At 40.8% G+C, this 21,754-nt stretch overlaps 1 protein-coding gene across 11 annotated transcripts in view; it reads right to left on the bottom strand.

The window, feature by feature from the left end:
- Window positions 1-303: 303 nt before the first annotated feature.
- The window catches only part of LOC145455760 (myoferlin-like), an 83,352-nt gene continuing 61,901 nt past the window's right edge, over window positions 304-21,754 (bottom strand). For 7 of the 11 annotated variants that reach the window (XM_080333747.1, XM_080333743.1, XM_080333749.1 and 4 more), the window contains 21 exons: window positions 21,378-21,527; window positions 19,526-19,702; window positions 12,961-13,047; window positions 12,725-12,902; window positions 12,266-12,339; window positions 11,158-11,448; window positions 10,868-10,909; window positions 10,099-10,203; window positions 9,905-10,036; window positions 9,751-9,840; window positions 8,501-8,658; window positions 8,171-8,341; window positions 7,299-7,455; window positions 6,291-6,419; window positions 6,125-6,213; window positions 3,828-3,974; window positions 3,031-3,221; window positions 2,678-2,862; window positions 2,040-2,149; window positions 1,833-1,980; window positions 304-728 (listed from right to left, as the gene is read on the bottom strand). In XM_080333747.1, the coding sequence (XP_080189873.1) occupies window positions 693-728; window positions 1,833-1,980; window positions 2,040-2,149; window positions 2,678-2,862; window positions 3,031-3,221; window positions 3,828-3,974; window positions 6,125-6,213; window positions 6,291-6,419; window positions 7,299-7,455; window positions 8,171-8,341; window positions 8,501-8,658; window positions 9,751-9,840; window positions 9,905-10,036; window positions 10,099-10,203; window positions 10,868-10,909; window positions 11,158-11,448; window positions 12,266-12,339; window positions 12,725-12,902; window positions 12,961-13,047; window positions 19,526-19,702; window positions 21,378-21,527 (2,847 nt within the window). In that variant the 3' untranslated portion in view covers window positions 304-692. Of the gene's footprint in view, window positions 729-1,832; window positions 1,981-2,039; window positions 2,150-2,677; window positions 2,863-3,030; window positions 3,222-3,827; window positions 3,975-6,124; window positions 6,214-6,290; window positions 6,420-7,298; window positions 7,456-8,170; window positions 8,342-8,500; window positions 8,659-9,750; window positions 9,841-9,904; window positions 10,037-10,098; window positions 10,204-10,867; window positions 10,910-11,157; window positions 11,449-11,759; window positions 11,811-12,265; window positions 12,340-12,724; window positions 12,903-12,960; window positions 13,048-19,525; window positions 19,703-21,377; window positions 21,528-21,754 lie in introns of all 11 variants that reach the window. The other 4 variants (XM_080333750.1, XM_080333751.1, XM_080333748.1 and 1 more) reach the window with 4 other exon arrangements.

Genomic DNA, 21,754 nt, shown 5'->3' with positions numbered 1-21,754 from the left:
GAAAATTGGTATATTATAAATGCGAACCATTCAATATCACCATACAGAGTTATAAAAAGTGGGTTTAGGATGACTTTAACTGGAGACTGAGCAGTCACCACAATGACTTGGACTCGGACTCGAGTCATAATACCATGACTCGGACTCGATCCTCTGTTCGCTGACTTGGACTCGGACTTGACTCGGTGGGAATTGAAAATGACTCGACTTGACTTGACTCGAGTCAAAAATATAAAAGTGAGATTGACTTGTGACTCGGAGCCTTGTGACTTGGTTACAACCCTGGATCCAATACACCTGAGCTGGTACTAATTCGTCTATATTTGCACGGAAGCGATGATTCGAATAATTCAATCAACAACACACGAGGAAAGCGTATACATGACACGCACGATATGATACTATTACACGCGATAAGCGGACGAGAGTTACAGTGACGATAGTGCAAGTGAACAGTTAAACACATGAAAGCGATTATACAAGCGATCCGTACCGCGTAACCTAAGATAAAAGGTAATATCTAGAGATTCTACATAATAGGTAGCCAGAGCGGACGAGGACGAACTAAATGATGGACAACCAAAGTGGTACAACACACACGCATTTTCACAGAAATATCTTCGAAGAATTATAGAAATCACACATCGACTTTTCAAATATAAAAATACAATAGCTAACATTCGACTCTTGATTTACAATTTTCCAAGCATGAAGGCAGAGAAGTTTCCCTGGAAATAGAACAGAAAAGGTGTGATCTTTCAGTGATTATTCTTATTAGGCATTAAAGTGGGGAGATGACTAATACGCAGTTCCATTTCCAATTAATACAGCGAAGCGGTCGAGGGGTTTGTCGGTAAACCAGAATTCGTGTAAAACATCCAACAAATGCACCGCTTACAATTTGCTAACAAACCTATTTGGTTCGAGTTCAAACTATTCACATTTGTGTTAAACCTCACCGGCACTTGGACGGAATTTTCGACCTTAATTCGTTTCGTCGTGATTATAAAGCTGTACTGCAAATGCATGAGTGCATATACCAAATTTTTTCTTGTAGCATGGGGTAAAAATCAGGCTATAAGCTATTTCAGGTACGACATTTAGCTTTATATCGTTTGAAACGGGTGCAAAAGAATCAAATGCGCTACTTCTAATTCATGTGCCACGCTCAAGAACGCTCAAAAAGACGATACACGTTAACGAAACACACTACACCGATGGCTTATATCTCCAAAACAATAACTGTGATTAGTAGAGGGGGAGCCCTTTTGTAGCCGGCCACTGAGATTGCGCCACGCATTCTTAATTGCCACACCTATATGACGCCCAATGCCCATTGTCGTGTTCTAAAAGTGACCTTGGCTAGAATTAAACCTGGGTTGGTTTGGTATAATTTCACGTCGCACTAATTGCCACACCTATATTATACGCCCAATGCCACATCATGATTCTTATTATGCATGTAAATAAAGTAGAGAGATGACTATAGGCAGTTCCATTTCCGATTAATACAGCGATGCCGTCGAGAGGTTTTGGGGTAAACCATATTTCGTGTAAAACATCCAACAATTCCATCGCTTACACTTTGCAAACAAACCTTTTATGGTTCGAGGGTATATCTTCATGACAACTAGCGTCTTTGACTCATTTACCCCCTTTGAAAGGATGTAAAAGCAAAATTTGGTACCTGAAAGTGCCGTTAACCTGATTTAGACAATACGCCAGGATGAAAATCCGCCAAAAACATGATATTCGTTTGCACTTGGTGTCGAATTCCGAACTTCGTCGTGATTATAAAACCACAGCGATTGCCTACGATTTGCAACACGCACCGGGAATGTGTAGATGAAAAGCGCCAGGAACAGGATGAGCAGCAGAACGATCAGGATTGTGATGATGATGCATCCGTACTTCTTCCAAATGATGTAGCGGAACGATTTCCACGGCGACGAAAACCACGCGAAAGAAGTCGCCGGTCGCCTGAAACGCAAGACACGGTTAAGTCGACAGTGACATACCGCTAACTGCGTGCGCTCTACTTGGGCTTGTCTAGCTTCGGATTCTCGTTTGGTTCGTCCCGCGCGTCCGCAGCGGGCCTTTCCTCGTGTTCTTCTTGCGCGACTACCTCGATGGTCATTTCAATCTTGCCCTGTGAGCAAGACACACTGTAACGCAGGCGTTCTTGAACTGGGGTCAACGGATCCCGTCATCAAGAAACTACTAAACATATTATCATATCAGAATGATGTCGAGAGACTGCGACTCTTGTCTAGTCATTAGTTATCATAGTCAAGGCATGGAATAACCCAAATAGAATCGAGCTTGATCAGATCCCCTTTCAGTCATTGACTTCTGAAATTTGGGGGTACGCGCCCTAGCGTAGAGTGTATATCAGTCAAACGAGATTGCATTCACACCCTTCCCGTAGGCGTAAATGTATCGAATACACCAATTCCGACAGAGTTATAGCTCAAGGGTGTAGTGGGTTCTGATTTCCCGTACTAACCAGAGAAATCCGAAAAAAGTATTTTCAATTCCTGCTTCAAATATTTTATGTTTAATTTATTCATAAACCCTTCATCTAACCTCCGACTCATTACGATTATCGTTGTTGAAATGTTCCAATAACATGCTGTACTGTATATACCAGAAATATATTAGAAGACTGCAGCCATACCGCTTGTACTTTCTCTCCATCCTTCACTGTGTACAGAGGCCACCATCCCGTCAGTACCTTCTGATCGAACATATTCACGAGCGGAACCGAACAGTTGCCTTGCAGGTCGGGAATGTTTTTCAAAGTCGCGAATTTGTTGAATTTCGAACACTTGGGAGTTTTGTTCAGGGGAAGCTCGATTTCACCTGAACAGGATAGAAACTTGAGCATCAAAACATTACACCTATTAGATAAGATAAGGTTTCCGCATATAGTCGCACTGGGTCATATAGACGCGCAACTGTGGTCAGGCAAATTTATCTCTCGATACACGGTTTTCAGTGGCATGCATCCGCACCAGATTCCAAACTTACTGATGTATTCATTCGGTCCAAACAGGTCATTGTCCCACACCTGCATGTAGAGCACAGGCGGGACTTTGGTTGTGGTTTTGTCCATGCTCCAGAAATGCTCCTTTTTCGAGATGACGACCACCCTCTCCTGTGGCAGATATTTGAACGGGAACACGAATCTCCAGTTGAACATTCCTGTGCCATCCAATGACCTACAAGGGCAAAGTAACACATTTAATGCTCGGACCCGGCAGGCTCAAGGGTCGCAGCATCCAGTTTCATTTTGTACTCACACATCAGGGAGTATACACAACAAGGCATAAGTTCACCTTCATCGTCTCCGGTTGTAGTCAGTATCAAAAACTTTCAATTTATCTGATTACATCCTGTAATTTCGAATGTAGTCACTCCTAGTAGCTGCTAAAGGTCCCCTCGAAAATACTTATTGAATCTACTAACTTGAGCACTTGCAGCATCTTCATATTGTACTTCCAATTGAAGTAGTTTTGACAGTCTTTAAAATGGCTACTTTCACTTGCAATTGAGTAGGAGTTTTCGGCGTTATTTCTACCTTTACTTGAGTAACAACGCTGACTATACTCTGTCTGTACTATACGATAGTGTTATTGAGGGAAAGAGTGTCAATTCATGCTATTAATAATACTTCAACTTAGTGGCGTTATTCCACCAACTAACTAAATCTTGAGACAATTCCCTCGTATATGGAGAACATTGAGAAATTCAGTTTATATCTAGATCAAATGATAAAGGTCGACTAAAATAAACTACTGGAAAACGCTATCAACATCCCCTTTTACCTGTAGTGAACATCGGTTTTCTTCTTCTTGTGCTCCATACCACCGATCCATCCTTTCACGTATATATCCGTCATCTTCTCGCCAAATAAAGAAGTGTCCATCATCGGTATCTCCCGGCAATTCCACACGATTACGCGTACAAAGTACCTGATACGTGAACGAAAAAATAAGTGCACACTGCATATCAAGAAATACCATAAAACCATGAAATTAATATAGGCACACATGGCTCGGCACTCGGTAGCTTGTTTTACGAAACATAACATTCATATATATATATACTACTACATCATCATAGTACCTTTATTTCAATATGAACGGCATGTTGCAGGTTCATCACTAATATTATCAATATCAGTATTGGTTTATTGATAATTTCATCAGATAAGAACGCCACAAAATTGTGACACAATAAAAAATAGGGCGGTGTCGAAAGAGTTGGTAGAGTAGTCTTTAAAATCGGACACCCAACTGAGCCTAGACCAGAATGGTTCCCAGCCTTTTCCGGCTCATCTCCCCCTTATCAAGCTCGACACAAATTTATGTCCCCCATATTTACGGATGCGGTAAAGAGGACATATAAAACGGGAAATTTATTCACTCAACTATTATCGCTTGAGAATTGAATAGGAAAAATGTCATTATTGCGAGAGATGTGCTCGGAAAACTGACTTTTACGACTTCTTTCCGTTGGGCATACCTTTTGTAGTCGACTTGCAGAAAAAGCAGTCTTCACGAGCATTTTGGGACTTATTAATTATATATATCATTGGACATTCTAACATTTTCGCACCACTATCACCCCCTTGTTTCTCACGATCGCCCCCCAAAGAGCGACATCACCCACGCTGGAAACCACTGGCGTTGACGAGGTAAAAAAATGGGCATATGCGTAACAGATAATAAACTTGGAAATCTCTAGTTTCCATATATCGTTTATGTTTACGACGCCGGATCTCCCGAGAAGTGACATGTTAGACCAGTGGTTCTTAACCTTTTTTCCTCCAGCGCCCCTTTTCAAAAATTTCCTGGGTCTGGCGCCCCCTTATTTTAAGGACTGTAGTCAAATGAGAAAGTGGTCGAAGTCCGGTAGGTCTTTTCGGGTTGGGACTTTACTATTGGAAATATTTCGTGCTTGAATCGCGCCTGAGGACCCCTCGAGTAATTATATAACGATATAATACTGGTATATGCGCTATATTCGGGATCAAATCAAGGTTGCTATTTATAACGACCATCGGGTAGGCCTACCAGTTCATGCCATCTGGCTCGAGCCCGATCTACACATTCCGATTTCACCTCTGCGATTGGCAATATATGGGGAAGTTAATTGTATTGGTTTTTGTTTTGTTGCTTTGTGTTACAAATAAATCAACTGAGAATGTGACAGAGATCTTTTCTCACATTGAATTTAGTACTGCAACCAGCTCTTAGCTTTAAGATGAATGTATTCCAGCCAAAGTAAACCATATTATACAACATTCATGTGCGTTGTGGCCTTGTGGGTGACAAAACTTAACAGTAGGCCTATCATACTTCATGATACGATGAAGAAATATTCTGAAGAATTAATTTTGTAGCTCTCAAATACAATTATATTTCGTTAATCATTTTGGCCGGAAAGCTTCAAAGCATCGTTACTGTACAAAGGGCATCGCTCTCAAAAGTGGTGCAGCAGTAGCCGACCTCTTCGATTTCAACACGATATGTGCTGCAGGATACAATAACTATAGTTTGAAACATATTGTAGGAAATAACCCGAGATAGGTTGACGGGAGTGTTTAAACGGGTAACTGGCGATCCAAAAGTACGCGCAATAGCCTATAAACCACTGCATTCATGGAAACAGCGTGCGTGTAAATTTCGCGCGGGGCGCGACGAAAAATTTTCAAGATTTCCAAGATTTTGTCGAATGATAGTTTGCAATGAGAACTCAGGGATATATAGAACTCTTGTTCTACTATAAAATCATATGCCCCTACTACGCCATCTACTGCGACGCCATTTCTCTTCAGCGCCCCCCGTAGCGCCCCCTGAGCCCAGCATCCCATATCGCCCCCTGAGCGTTTCTGCCCTCTTCAGAATCCAAATCGGCCATTGGGCGGCGCTGGAGACAAGGTTAAGAACCACTGTGTTAGACGCACAACCAGGTCTCCATTCTGCATAATGTATTTACCGTTGCATATTGAAGCTGGGTGAATTCGGTATGCATAGCCCTAGGTATTAGTGCACGATAATAATGGTGAGAAGGAAGTAATTTATACAGACAAAGTATTTGCAATGAAGTTCACACTCACTCTGAAGGCAGTCGTGCTGTAATATCAACGGGATCTGCCGGTTCGCCGAACTGTTTCGGAAACATGTCAACCCAAAGTTGCACTCGGCCCTTGAAGAGACAGCATGAGAATAGCCATGTAGCCTACATACATAGAAATGGTCTATGCCCGTATCTAATATACTTACTTGTTCAATACCGGGCATCACTTTAGTAAAAAGCGGCCTAGTCTCGACATGTTCCGTGACATGCGGGTACGTTCGTAGAACATGAAGGGCCAATCGTTGATCAGCGGATCCCCAATCTTTGCACGGAACCTGACGAAGTAATCATTTTGTTCCAAGTACCATAAATCAAAAGTTACTGCTTGCTTTGATTGACCCTAAGACCAAAACTCAAAATACAATAAATGACAATAAGCACCACTCCAATTTGTTTTGACCTTAGTATTATTGGTATATTTAGTATAAAAATATCATCAAATATTATTATTAATGAAAATAATATTAATAAATAATTAGTCTTAACTGCCCTTGAAATATGCAGTAACCGCTCAGATATGATAATCAAACCAAACAAGCAGAGGGAAGGCCTTGGCCCAGGCCCAGGCCCAGGTGATCAAAATATGGAAGCGAAGGAATCAGAAAATCAATCAAAATAAGCAGACCTGAAATTGTAATGTGACAAAATGTGGCGTCACAAAATAAATATTGCGCCTGTACTCAATAACGATATATCGGTTCAAACCCAAACAACCTAATGAAGCATATCAAACAGATTGCGGGAAACGTACGATTACACATGATCCAAAAGATTACTTTATTGTGTTTTCAAGTTCATATTGATATTGAAATGAACCCGAATATCTTAAAATCTGAGATCAAGAGCTCTCTACGCTCCGACTATTCAAAAATTCATGCCGGTGACGTCATCTCTAAACCCTTCTTCATAGACGGTAATTCTGGAATCCGACCTCTTCATCCATTGCATGGGAATAACAATTTTACTTTGCTCAAAGTTTAAACGTTTACCTCGTTGTAGTCATTTTCCTTATGGGGCAGTTTACTCCCCTGTTTGAGACAGTTATATAACAATAAGAATCATACAAGCGGAAATCAGGGAAATGATTCATAGGTATCGCCACGACGCCCGTTAAAAAGATATGTGTTGATTCTTTGAATCAAAATATATCTTACCATATTTCTCTCGAACGATTCCAACAAGTACTTCTTCTTGTTGAATAAAAGGCATGTGTTGCCATTCCAGACAGGTTCATCGACTCCCATAGACTCGGCAAGTTGCGTGAGCCAATCCTTGGGAGTCATTTGAGGTCGCCACTGGTTCGGACCTTTTCTGCAAAAATACGCTCAAATCAGCCATGACAAAGTCATACAACTAATTGAAACTGTTGTCGGGTATCTGAGACTGGTCTTTAGGGTTGTTACAAATGACTTTTGTTTTTTCGGATTCCCGGGATTCACTGATTAAATTGTTATCTTGCCTAAAACACGCGGCAAACCAAATTTGGCTAGATTCCAACTGGTAGATGTGAACTCACAGGAGTTTCAAAAGTATGGATTCATTCAAAAAAATTGAGAAGCTTCCAATTTTACCGTCAACCCCATAAATTTCTAAGTTGTCTAGAAGACCGATGTTTAACCATTTTCTTCTCATTTCCAACCGGTATAAGAGAAGTCATTCGAATTCGATTCGCAAACAGCCTGGACGCTGGATAATCTCAGAATTATGAAAGAAAAACTCAAATAACTTCGCTTCTAGGGTTGGAATTGCGTCAAATTTGTTTTACATCGTTTCTGTAGACAGCACAACAATTTCATGGGGTTGACAGTAAAATGTGAAGTTTGAGCAACCGCACTAGTCACGGACATGTGATAGAAAGGTACTATCTCTTAATGTTATGAAAATACTCCTCAACAGCTCAACAATAGATCTCATAACGTGATAGTTATTTGGAAAATACAATGATCAAACGATAAATAAGGATACTCGGCACCATCGATGGCCCTACTGAGAAGGTATACTTTTGAAATAGAAAATAAGTACTTACGAACAGTATGTCGTTGGCAGAGCACACCAGGCTTTATATTTACTGAGGTAACGATTCTCCAGGTCGATAACGGTTTCTCCTACTTTGTCATCAGTTCCAATCAAGTCCCAGTCGAAAATTTCTACTCTCAGGTCCTTTTCCATGGGGAGAACCAAATCCATCTCGAACATTCTGATAAAATCGCGAAGGAACATCGAAATTTCACGAATGAATAACAATTCATATTGTCTTCCAAATCGTCGATAGTGCATGATATAGTTTAGGTATAGGCGTGGCAGTTTCATAGATTAACTGGGCGAAGTACAATGTGAAGAATATATATGCTAACACCTTCCAAATACCGGTTCCAACGTGTTCGGTAAGTAATTTTCCCGATCAGATATTCGCTTTTTTCCAGCCTTGATTTTCAAGTACGGATCGGCGAGGCCATTCGGATCCTGAGGGGCGAGATCGAATGCTCTGACGACATAAATCCGAACTTTCACCTCCTGGAATAAAGAATTCCAATTGCATGCGGTAACAAGATTAGACAAGACCAGAGGATCAGTAACGAATTCATTCTAATTTTTCTTAGGACTGAAATGGATTTTGACTTCTTGCGATACTTACTCAAGCTTATAGACCAGTGGTTCCCAACCGGTGGGGAATTCATTGGTTTCTGGTGTTAAATATCAGTCTACATATTTATGCAAACACACAACGGCTATTTTAGGATATCGCCAAGATGAGCTGACTGATTGAAACGACGTCGCTGGGCCTAATATGTTCATTCAAAATTTGGTTCTTAATTATGGTGCCATATATGTTGCGATCATACCCAAGGGAGTCATCGGAAACGTTACGCGTTATTATTCGCAACCATTTATATATGTAGAAATGGATTTTCGGCATTCGGTCATATCAAATCGACGGTGCGGATTTTCTAGGAACGACAGTGTATTTCAAGAAATGCAACTACAGAATTCGCTTTGAATTAAAAAAATCGTACCTTTTCTACATGAATAGAGTATAATGTCTCTTTCAAGAAAGGCCATTTTGTTGCTGTTTATCACTAGCTTACAGTTAATATTTGCACAAGACAGATGACGGTTGCACGATAATTGAACTAAATTTGAACTAAAGCTTGAAACGGGTCCGCGGGATCCGTGACGGTCCAAAGGGGGTCCGCGAAGACAAAAAGGTAGAGAACCACTGTTTTAGACATTTGGGCGATTTTTGTTAAATAGTAGCAGTTTTGGGACATCTTTCCAACACGTTTGTGAGTAAACTTGTCATCAACGGCTGTGTCAAACAGCGCTGTATGGCGGTAACTTGATATCTTTTCAAAAATTGCACCAATTTACGGGTTCATAAATCATTTTGCATTAGTCGAGAAGATGCATTGTCCAATTTCTAAAGTAGTTGGAAAGTATGCCACGTTTCGTCAAAATCTACCTTCTGAAACGATTTATTTGAGCAGTTTTCAGTTCTTCAATTTAACTTTCACTATGTGTCCTTATAAATGAAAATATTTAAAGTATTACCTGAGTAGCCAACATACAAATACTACTCTGACCAATTTACCAAAAACTTCAACTTACCACTGGATCAGTGCTGGGTACTTTGCTGAATATTCTTTCAGGCATGGGATCGTTGGGGTCGCTTGGTAGCGGGTACATGAAGATAGATCCCTATTTTGAGAGAAAGCAATTACTTAAGTGATTAAGATAGCCTAAGTGACTCAGGAGATACCACCTTGAATTCGCCGACGATCGGCGGAACATCATCCTCGTCGTCTCCTTGTTTGCCGCGGAAGAGCTGGAAGGTTTGGATGAAATCGCTGAAACCGTTATAAGGCTTCTGACTCTCCAGTTCGCTTTTGTACACCTGTGACCGTGAACACATGTGAGCGAGTTACCCTCTCAAAAGATGCCTGATATGTAGCGTACTTTGATCGTGTCCATTCCCGTCCGCAAATATTCGCCGCACTTCTCCGTGTCGCCGATGGATGCGTAATATTTCGACCACCAATCTATGTCTTCTTCGCGGAAGTCCTAACATAATTCAAGCCTTTTACAGCACGGACTGGCGTTTTAGATATTTCGACAATATGTTAACATATAGCCTGTGTGTCCGAGTCGTTACCAAAATATGGATGGACTTTTCACGGTACGATATTCCGGTTCAAACAACCGTGACGTGTCAGCGACATACTTGTACAATAGGGCTGTTGAAAAAAAATATTTTTCAGATGTAACTTGTTAGGCGATTAAATCGTTGGGTAGCGATTACAGTTTAAGAGTGACCAATATTTCCCAAATCAACTTTTATGAGTTGTATAGCTTGTCACTTGTGTTTTATACAAGAATCGGTGACGTATTGCCAAATACTGACAATGATCTGCCGCAACAGTTACATCTCCACCCCCAAGTTAATGTGTACCAGCAATAAGCATCTGTCACATTAACCAGTCTCATGATGCGGGGAAAATAACAATGTAAGCTGAACAGATGCACTTCTAAGGAAAATATCAGAAGATATTCCACCATGCGCTTTTTGACATGCTGTCTACGAATTTCTATTTCCCCCATGCTCCCATAGCAATGGCATAACTTGATCAGGAACATCATTCATCACTGGTAATGAATGATTAAAATCCTATTATAGATGACTTGTAATTAATATGATTGCATGCTGATTTATGATGGGAATTCTCACACTGATGATCTTCGAGGTGGAAAGGCGTCCTTTCGTGCGTTTCTAAAAAGCCCGCGAGCGCATTTAATCATTGATGCGAATACGCGTGCAGTCGTATCATAGCGGTGGCGGTTCTGGTGACGCCCGTTATTGATATCGTTACTAGGGATGAGCACAATGAATTGCGGCATGCCCGCGGAATTCTTTGGGCATAGCTTCTAGTTTAAATGGGTATTTGGTGTCGGAGACCTTCCAATACGGCGGAAGACATCACCTGTCATTCGTTATTATCAAACCCTAGGCATAGATACCTCCTTGTTCCCGAACATAGTTGAATCTACTATGGATTTGCCAAGGGATTCTATATTTGAAATTAAGCCGCGCCCAAAAGTGAATTCCCCGCTGTCGTCATCGTCTTCATCTTCGCTGTCGTCGTCTTCCTCCGGGATGACAATCGCGTCCGGGTCATAGGTTTCGGCCGAACCCTGTTCGGATACGACTCGTTCTTCTAGTGGTAGCTGCGAACTGTCTCTTCTGTCAGAACCCAGAGAAAACGCCCTCGCCATGAACCCAGCAATTGATCGACTGCTGCTCCGACTTTGCTGGTTGTTTTGATTGAAGGATTCAGTTAATACGAGGTGCGGGTGTTGCATTCCCAAAACCCGTAAACGAGAATATAACTTCTCATTTTTGGACATCGCCCGTTCTTTGACCGCGGGAGAGGATTTCAAATTGACAATGTGTTATAGTTAGATGTGACGTGGATGATTCATGCAATCTGTATAGATTCTACGCCCTAACTTTCGCTAGTAATCACTGTGAGCAAGCGTGCTTGATAAGTGAAATGTGCTCCATGGATTATCGATTCGACCATCAATGAAGGAGTTCTACACATGCAGTTTCGGATACAAACCAATGCTTCTTTGCTGCTTAAGGACAGGGCAGCCATCTTGATAGATCCGAGCTATAGTTAACAGTAAAATTTAAGATGAGTCTAGAATTTTTACAGTCAGCGACAAGAGGCCCAGAAAGAAAACGGACCGTGATATAACCCGGCTATTCAGGAATCATACACCGTATTTTCCACCTGGTGTAAAATGACCAATTTGTCTACACCATAAATACCAAACATGAACTACAAACGGCGAGAGTTACATTTGGCATGAAAGACGTATAGTATCATGACGTACTATATAGATATAGATGACATTCATTCCTATCGTGATTAGCGTATGTAATATAACACGCTCAAGACGTTACTGAGCCAGACAGGAAAACTATACCAAGGACCATCATATATCTACAGCATTATAATTATCAGTTTGCCGTTCATAAAATATAAGTGGGTGTACAGCCTTTAATGTCGAGGGACACACTATTCGACAACGCATACAAATTTTTAAAACGTTTGCAACTTACCAGGCCTTGCGATTCATTCTGGTCACCACCAACCGGTGAGGGTGGTCTTACTTCAATCACCGTTTGCATATCATCTGTTTGAATGGTGCATCAATACCGTTACTTTATAATTAGGTCAGTCACTGAAATGCTGATGAACTGTCATGGTGTTATGTCATACCAAGAATTAGGCACGAATTTCAATACCAGTTTCTAAGGAAATGGGCGGTTTTGGGAGCTCAAGCTCAAGCAAATAGCTAGAGTGACGTGTCCGAGAACTATTCAATACACTCAAAGAGAAATATCCAACGACGAAAACAAAAGACCCATGTGGATGTTTCTTATCGCTATCTAACGTTACCATTATTCCAATGCCAAGTCAGCAATATTCAAAATTTGATACAGCACTGTTGGTTTTGAGGTCTTCCATTCGGTCAATGCCCTAATACCTCAGTCCGTTAAGAGAGTCAAAACACCCACCGATTCCTTCGTCGTCATCATCTTGTCCTTCTATTTTCTGAGGAGGTAACGCCGGCACGATATGGCTCGACAGATCGGATATGATGTGCTGTCCTACTGTGGGCCGCCTGCCGAACTTTCTGTTGTCCTTGACTCGTATCACGATGGGCGGGCAATAGATTTGCTCTTTTGGAAGATTCTAAATTCGACGACAAGTAAACCGCCGTGTCTGCGTATACGATTATCTAGTTGATTACCGCTTCGAGAAAAAACACAGGCTCCGAGAAATTCGGAAATTTCTTCAAGTTTTTGATCACTTTGGAGCGCACCTCCACGTCACCAATCTAAACAAAGAAAATGTAGGTGTAAAATACGTACAAAGAATAACATACCGATTTCGTGTAAAGATAACTCGTGGGCCTAAGCCTGAATAGCAGTGGCGGCTCGTCCTATAGGGGAACTGGGGCATTGCCCCACCTAAAATTCGGTTCAATAACAATAATTTATCATTTATAGACGCACAGCAATCAATATATACCGACATCCCAACGCAAATCGCATTGTGCTTTCGCTTGTAAATGCCCATATATAGCGAAGTCTCTGCGAAAATCGACTTCTCTTCCGCGTTTTCGCTTTGCGAATGGCTAGCCGGGCATGCCCCGGTAGCGCTCAAAACAAGCTTTCACTGTCTGTTATCTCAAAGCCGCGCACAATAAAGAAACAATGATTTACTCTCTCCTATTCATAAAATTACCGAGCAGGTAGGGCAACATAGCCTCGTTGCCCCTAAGGTGTGATGTAACAATCGTATCTATATCTGAACTCGGTTACCGTCATATGCGTGGAGTCGGTCTTTGCTGGTATAGGTCCATTTTGACGGTGTTTCACACCATGATAATTCTTGAAACTTGGTGTGTTCTGTCGTGATGGTGGTATTTAACACTGCCCCAAGTTTCAGGGTTGGTACTTGAAGATTAGGGCAGTAATTCCGTTTCCGAAATTGAGTGTGTGCTGATCCGTCATATATCGCAAACAGATTTTACTCATAAGCCGGTATTGGTGTCCATTGATTTTGACGATGTTCCATACCGAGATCGGTAATGACATTTGGCACGGTAAGTCTTAATGTTAGTATCGAACGCTGTACCAAGTGGTAATTTCGTTTCCTAAGTCGAGTGAGAGCTGACTCGTCATTTATTGCTAACAGATTTTACGCAAAGCCGGTATTGGTCTTCATTGATTTTAACGATGCCCCTTACCTAGATCCGTCATGAGCTTTTGCACGGTATGTCTTGATTTTAGTATCGAACGCTGTGCCAAGTCTCAAGGTTGACACTCAATGATTAGGGCAGTAATTTCGTTATCGAGGTCGAGTATGGTAGAGATGTGCGCCGATCTGACACTAAGCCTACCTAACGCATTGCGGATTTCACGCAAAAGCCGGTAACGTTAACTGTGTTCCATACTGAGATAGGTGATGAGACGATGATATCATGAAACAGTTTACTAACATTCTCGTTTTGCATTCAAATACTTACTTTAATTTATATTCTCCAATGTCAATTTCACCGTGAAATTGTGGTCTTCAAGCCATTTGCTTACAACCCCCTGTCATGCGCGAAAGCTATTTCGTTTTCGATGACGGCTAACAGCTGATCTGATCACTTGATCAGCCTTTTCCTCAGTAAATTTTACGCAAAATTCGGTGTTGGGCTGTTCGTATTAATTTGGACAGTACCATACCGAAAAGGGTCATGAGGCTACTTCTCGATGATGTCATGTATTAGTGTACTAAGTTTACAGCTTTCATTCACGTATTTATTCGGTAATATATTTTCCAATGCCGATTTAGCAGCAGACTTCTAGACAGTAATTAAGCCATTTTTGTTATGCCACAGTCTCCAGTTTCAAGCCCAAAATCTCCTATGTTGTTCCGAGACCGAAATTCCGAGGCTGCTTTCGTCTTACTTATACAAATTTAAAATGATGTGTTGGATTCAATATGGCAGATCCAATCTATGAGATAACAATCGCGTTTGTGTCTGAACGCGTTGACCTTTGCGGTTCGGCTATATAGGTTATAGCAGTGCTCTTCAACCGGGGTGGTCGTACACCCTAGGGTGTACCAGAATTTGCAAAGGGTGTACCACTCGGATAGGGTGTACAGGGGTGTACCAGATCGGAATTACAATGAGCCGATGGCTAGCTATCACAAAGTCAGGTTTATGGGTCAGTACAGGTTGACGCACAGGTTAATGACCAATATGGTACGATGTTATCTCAAGTGTAATTATAGATAACTAACCTCGGTATCCGTAGGTTAGTTATCTATAGTGTAATACTATAGAAAGAAAACATGGAACGGCAACGACCGATTTTGCAGCTTCGTTCCGCTTCGCCGGGGCTGGAGTGGAGAATCGTTTTGCGTAAGCGACTGTAGGATTTTTGGTAATCCAAAATCTATCTTCCCGAGCGCAGAAATTATTGAATCTGGTCTTGATCGAAAGCTACTGTTGCACTGATTCCGAAAATATAAAGTAAAGTAATTATCAGGCACTGATCCACCTAGAATCCGTCCTCCAATCTGAAATATCGGCATTGCTCGAACAATCGGAGAGTCGCAACGGTTCATTGTTATGGTCATTGTGTTGCGGTTACCCGATTGTTCTAAACAATGCCGATATTTCAGACTTGGAGGACAGATTCTAGGTGGATCAGTGCCTGATCAATATTTTATTGTATATTTTCTGAATCGGTACAACAGTAGCTTTCGATCAAGACCAGATTTATTAATTTCTGCGCTCGGGAAGATAGCTTTTGGATTGCCAGAAATCCTACAGTGGCTTACGCAAAACGATTCTCCACTCCAGCCCCGGCGAAGCGGAACGAAGCTGCAAAATCGGTCGTTGCCGTTCCATGTTTAATTTCTATAGTAATACTGTGCACCGCTTGATCGTGATGTCATAAGCAAATATTTTTTCTATTCATTTAGCCGTCTGCGATAGACCAATGGTTCCGTTTGGTGTTAGATAGTATGCAGTTAACTAGGCTTACCATATTTTGGAAATCTAAAAAGAGGACACTTTTTCAGAAATTTGCAACTTGCAAAACCGGAGTAGAATTCTCAAAAACCGGTGAATTTTTCCCACTTTGTGATCGGCTGACTAAAAGAAAGGTCATCTTTCGCCCTCAGAGCTCAAAATACCGTTTATCTCTCGACATTTCTAGGTGGATGGCTAAAAAAAAGTCATCTTTTCCGCTCAGAGCTCAAAATACCGTTTTTCTCTCCACATTGTCAGGTGGATGACTAAAAAAAGGTCATCTTTTCGCTCAGAGCTAAAATCACCGTTTTTCACTCCGAAATACCCGCCGGAGCTTCACTTCTGTGCTAATTTGCGGCATATCACTCGCAATTTGCTCTAAATCTGACCTAAATTTTCAAAAAAGAGGACAAAATCTCAAAAAAGAGGACAAAAGGGCGTCATCCGAGGACACTTTCAAAAAAGTCGAAAAAGAGGACAAATCCTCTTAAAAGAGGACGTGTGGTAAGCCTACAGTTAACAAACATGTGTTCAGCTGGTCATTTGCCTTTTAGTGATTTTTGAGGAAACCGCGGCGATACCTCAGACTTTTTGAATCTATACTTCCAACCCGACGTTAATAAATACCGCAATGCACATAAATGAAGTGACGTAGCCAGTCAGGGTCGAAACAGTTTCCATGTTGAAATCGAAACCCTTTTGTTTTAAAATGCCGATTGTACGTCCAATATTTCGCCATACATTTGCAATTTAGTATTTTGTTATTAGTGATGTAAAATAGCGACAATAGACTGTGTATAGCGGCATACGATCTGAGGTTACTGACATCTCTTGCAGCCCATGTTCTACTATCGACTGTGTGTGGTGTGGGACAGGCTTGATACGGAGTAGGCTGGTGCGCCTGCTATCGGTTGCCCGACATATGAGCATGCGACACAATGGATAACGACAGTTCAGCATGGAACACATCAGCATGCGTCACTTCAGCATGTGATTGTATAACCCAAAAACTTACCCTAACCAGAAACATAGCCTAACCTAACCTAACCTAACCTAGCCTAACCTAACCTAAACCCTAACCCTACCATAAATCCAACCCTAACCTACCTCTAACCCGTAATTTAACCCACATGCTCATGTGTCGCATGCCAAATTGTCGCATGCCGAAGTCTCGCATGCTGTAATGTCGCATGCTCATATGTCCACGGACCCCTGCTATCATCGTTGATCTGAATTACCGCTTCTGCAGCAGTAGCTTTACCTACTCTCTCCCCAATACTGTTACATTTAGGTTGATTATCGTTCGTAATGTCATGCTGTTTTTGCTCTGACACGAAATAAATTCCAATTTGCGTGGCGGGCGGCCTAACTGGCTGCGAATAGACTCTGTGACCAAATACTATTTTATTCAAATCCAAATTTTTTGACGGCAATAACTCCACTTCTACGGGTCGGAATTGAACCAAATTTGAAGAACATCGTTTTTATAGACAACTTAATACTTTCGTTATTTATTTTTATGTAATAAATAGAAACTTTCTTCTCCCGTAGCAAGGCGGGTACTGGTTGGAATTGAACCACATTTGGTGTGTAGGCTTAAGTTAGGTAACCTAACAATTTTATCAGGTAGCCAGTACGGTTTGGGAAATTTTTGAAGACCCCTAATGAACAGGGGTGTACGAGTTTTGAGCAAACGTTAAAAGGGTGTACCACGTCGAAAAAGGTTGAAGAGCACTGGGTTATAGTCTTATGTCTGCAGATTGTTAGCCAGCGGTCAATTGCGAACATGAATCGTGTTGAATTTCTGCTCCTTACGCCGTTTATGCAATTTCCTTCAGAGCAATAATTAGAGGTGAAGAGACGCGGTCCTTATCAGCCTAAAAATTGTCCATTGATCTAATTGTACGCGGGAGGAAAGCGCACTCTTACCTTTTTCCCAACATATTTCGATAAAAATGAAGGGCTGAGGTATAAGCGCGGATAAGGACGCCTTGTTATACACTTTTACACTGCTGGTGCCAGAGGCAGTTTATCTAGTTGGAACAAAATTGGGTATCGTGATCTGAATCATGTGGTCTCTACTCCAAACGGTGTCTCGATATTACCCGATCGTCGACATTACTCGGTTAGAGTTGACTGGCTTATATTCCAATGCATCTTTTTTTCGAAGTAGTAACCAGTGGTGAACTTTCAAAATTTCAAAAATCGCTTTCTATCAACTTTGCGGCAGTAACTGGCTTTTTTAATATCATATTGGCCACTCCGATTTCATCCGAAGAATCCAAGCGTGGTTTCAGCACATTAAAACACAAAGAGACTTCTCTTAGAATCGGGATGTGTAAAGATAAAGGCTCGATGAGTTATAGTAGATGAGCTCAGGATTCTCAGCGCTGTCATTATGGGTATTCCAGATTTCAATGAATTCGTCATTGAACATCTTGCAACTATGAAATCACGCCGCGCGCAATACGCCTACTGATACAAACGTTAAAATATGCAGGTATGAACTACTGTACTTCATAATTTCTTCCGAATAATTTGACAAGTGTCAGCTCGAAAAGCTTCGGGTTTTAATATATTTCTGTCATGAATATATTAATGAAATTTGAAATGCGTAAGCCTAGTTAACCATGCCTGATATCTATACACCATACAAACTGTGTGTGACGACCACGAAGTCACATTTTCACGTCGGAGTACGCTATTGTGACGTCATTTAGATTATTAACATCGCATGTACCCCTTGCCCCACCACCCGATATTGTCACGGGCCGCCACTGCTGAATAGTGCTTTCAAGACTATCTCCATGGTAGTGCGAGCATGTGAAACGACATGTGCCTAAATCGATTATATCTGACAACCAACAAATTGATCACTCTGAGTTCGATCGTCCGTGTAGAGGGGTGATCAACTCCGGATCAGATAATCAACAACATTCAATCCTTCAATTTATCGAGATTTAATGAACTATTCAATCCATGCCAGTAATTGAAGTGATGACAAGTTAACAGTGATTTCCAAAGGTGGATCTGAATTCCATTTATCTGTATTTGAGTCAACTGCCAATAAATTAAGCAAACCAGATCTATGCCGACATAAGTGTTTTTTATAAACTTAAAACTTCTCACTTATACATACTGCTGTATGCATGTTCAAGCGTTTTCCGTGCATTGCATTATTTGTTTATCTCGCCTTTTCTCAGTTATGACTGCCGCATAGTTGCCGGCACAGTTGACTTCGCCTAACGTTCCTTTATTATCGCATGGTAACGTCATAGTTTGTCATAGTTGTGTCCATTTCGCGCTTCGTTTATATGTTTCTTATTGTGCCGTTAACTCTTGATAATTAGGGTTACCATATTTTGGTATCGGGAAAGGAGAACACTTGTTCAAAATTTTCGAACTTGGAATATCTTGAAAAAAGGTAAATTTTTCCTACTTCGTGGCCGGTTGAATAAAAATAGTTAACTTTCCGGCTCAGCTCCCGAAATAGCCGCCGGAGCGTTACTTGAGTCCTGATGTACTATATCTCAGTCGAATTTTGCTTAATTTAACCGAAATTCTCAAAAACGAGGACAAAATCTCAAAAAGGAGGACATTTAGGCCTCCTCAGTGGACATTTTCAAAAACCTGAAAAGACAAGGACAAATCCACATGGAGGAGGACGTATGGTAACCCTATCGATAATGGACACACGTAAAGTCTTCAAATTAGTAAATTCCGCTAGAATGAATTTAGTCTTGAAGCAACATACCGAATTCTTTACAATTCACAAACTTGCCTCAATTAATACGCTAGGTCGGTCGACACTTAGCAGTTTGAAGGTGTCCATATTACGCACGCCCCATATCACGAGTTCGATAGCAGTTCTTTGCAGTACGGGACGAATTCCTGGCGGCACCTTGTACACGTCCAATCTCTTCGGCGGTAGGAACGGTAGCATCTTATCTTCCGATTTCTGTTGGGCAGAAAGTAGTGCACGGTCAAAGATATTGTTTAATAACTGATCCGGGACTGATCCTTGGGCTTGTTAGGTGAACAAGTACATTTGTGATATCGATTTTCAGTGGAATTGCTAAAGTGCGTGTTCCTTAAACCTAACCATCGCTCTGAATTCGGCATTTGGTAGTTGGCTTCACCTGTATATTACGTTGCTGATTTATATGCATTAGATTCAGGGTTGCATTTAAAACAAACGTTGTTTTAAAACACTTTGTTTAAAACATGTTTTAAACAGTGTTTTAAACAAAGTCCTTTTGTAAATAACTGTTTTTTTAAGTTGTAAAATTATCCCAGAATTGTATAAACACTCTCCAAAAAACATGTTGTATGAGACTACGGACAATTACCACCCGATATAGCCGACGAATATCGATATGGGATGGTTGGAACCCTCAAAATAGTCGGTTCAACATTAATTGGACAGATATTTCGTCAAATGAGCTATATTTTCAGTGGTCAATGTTAATCCATTATGACGTCACAATCTATATACGGGACGTCATGGCTTGAATAAAAACAAAATAACAATAAAAATCATGTTTCAAATTAGGGCCTTGTTTTAAACATGTTTGTTTTAAATGCAACCCTAAATGGATTCGGAAAATTTAATGGCCGACGATTTACATTGTACACTTGTACGTTGGATGGGAGAACTCTGATATATGCTTTAAGAATCGATAATATGATGTTGGCAACCAATATATGTTGTGGTTTATAAAAACCCTTGCTCATCATTCCATTTTGCTGTTTCACAACAATGCAATTCCGCCGTCCAGTATTATGACATATGATATGACATTTTCAAATTTTCCTACGCATCATATTCCTCTAATCAGTTTTCTAAACCGCTGATAATATCTTGAGCTGATCTACTTTCGCCTTTTCGAATATCCAGTTTGATTTGTGTCCGAAAAAATGAAATGATACGATAGATACAGTCTACCTCTAAAATCGAAATTAATAATTATTTATTAATTATGTAATTTTGACTGTAAACAAGAACACGATAAGATTAATTCAATCTGGGCAATCACAATTTACCAAAATACTATTTTAAATCTTCGTAAATTGGAATTGTATCAGTTAAATGCAAATCAGTCGCTATATATATCATATTATATTATCTCTATCTACTAAAGCAAGCCTATCCTTCATACAGTGAAAACTGGAAGATATTTGTGCGGGAGTTTTTTGTTTAAACAGTCTTAACTTTTGTGAATTTTGAAATTAGGACACAAAAGTTTATCATTTGTGACTACAGGACACACAAAATTTTGATTTTTTTCTAGTCATAACTCTACTGTACACTGTACACCTGGGCTCAGAAGTAACTTGATTTTTTTAATCAACGCAAATCCATTATTGTGCATTTGCGAAAACCAAGTGCGAAAAATGCCAATTCTTCCACAAGTTGTCACCAAAAGACGGACAAATACATTTCGCTTACTGCTTTTGCCAATACCTGATTTTTTATATATAGTTATACCCGCTTTATTATATTCGTATGACGGCAAATTATTTCATATAACGGACCTAACCAGATTTTAAACTTTTGTAAATGGGCCGTTGGTAAAAATAGTTTGGTATCCGTTTGTGTATCCAGTGGACTGAGAAAACGATTTATTGTTTACCACAAGCAGTTCCGCGGCCGCCAGAACGTTTCCGCCCGACAGATTCCCCTTCATGACATCGTACCAAGCCAAACGAGGCACGCGGTCTTCTTCTGGGTCAAGTTTGAACATAGGCTGAAACGCGGCTCTTCCCATGAATTCCAGAGATCCCTGTCGCAAGGTATTTATTGAGATAATGACCCGGTACCAGCAGTGCTTTTCCTGACAGCATTGCGAGCGGGTATTCCTAATTCCAGTAGTACTGTTAAGCGGGGATGGTTGAGCGGATAGTATTTTGATCAGGTCTGATTAGCACCAGGGGCATATATATATTCAGGATGACCAATTTGGAGAAGTTCGTAAAAGTCGATGGAATTCGTTAACAACGGCATTACGTT

This window comes from Botryllus schlosseri, chromosome 14, assembly GCF_051294905.1.
Source record: "Botryllus schlosseri isolate E-star chromosome 14, Bs_hap1, whole genome shotgun sequence".
Classification (NCBI taxonomy): Eukaryota; Metazoa; Chordata; class Ascidiacea; order Stolidobranchia; family Styelidae; genus Botryllus; species Botryllus schlosseri.
This window is presented reverse-complemented; position numbering and strand designations above follow the sequence as displayed.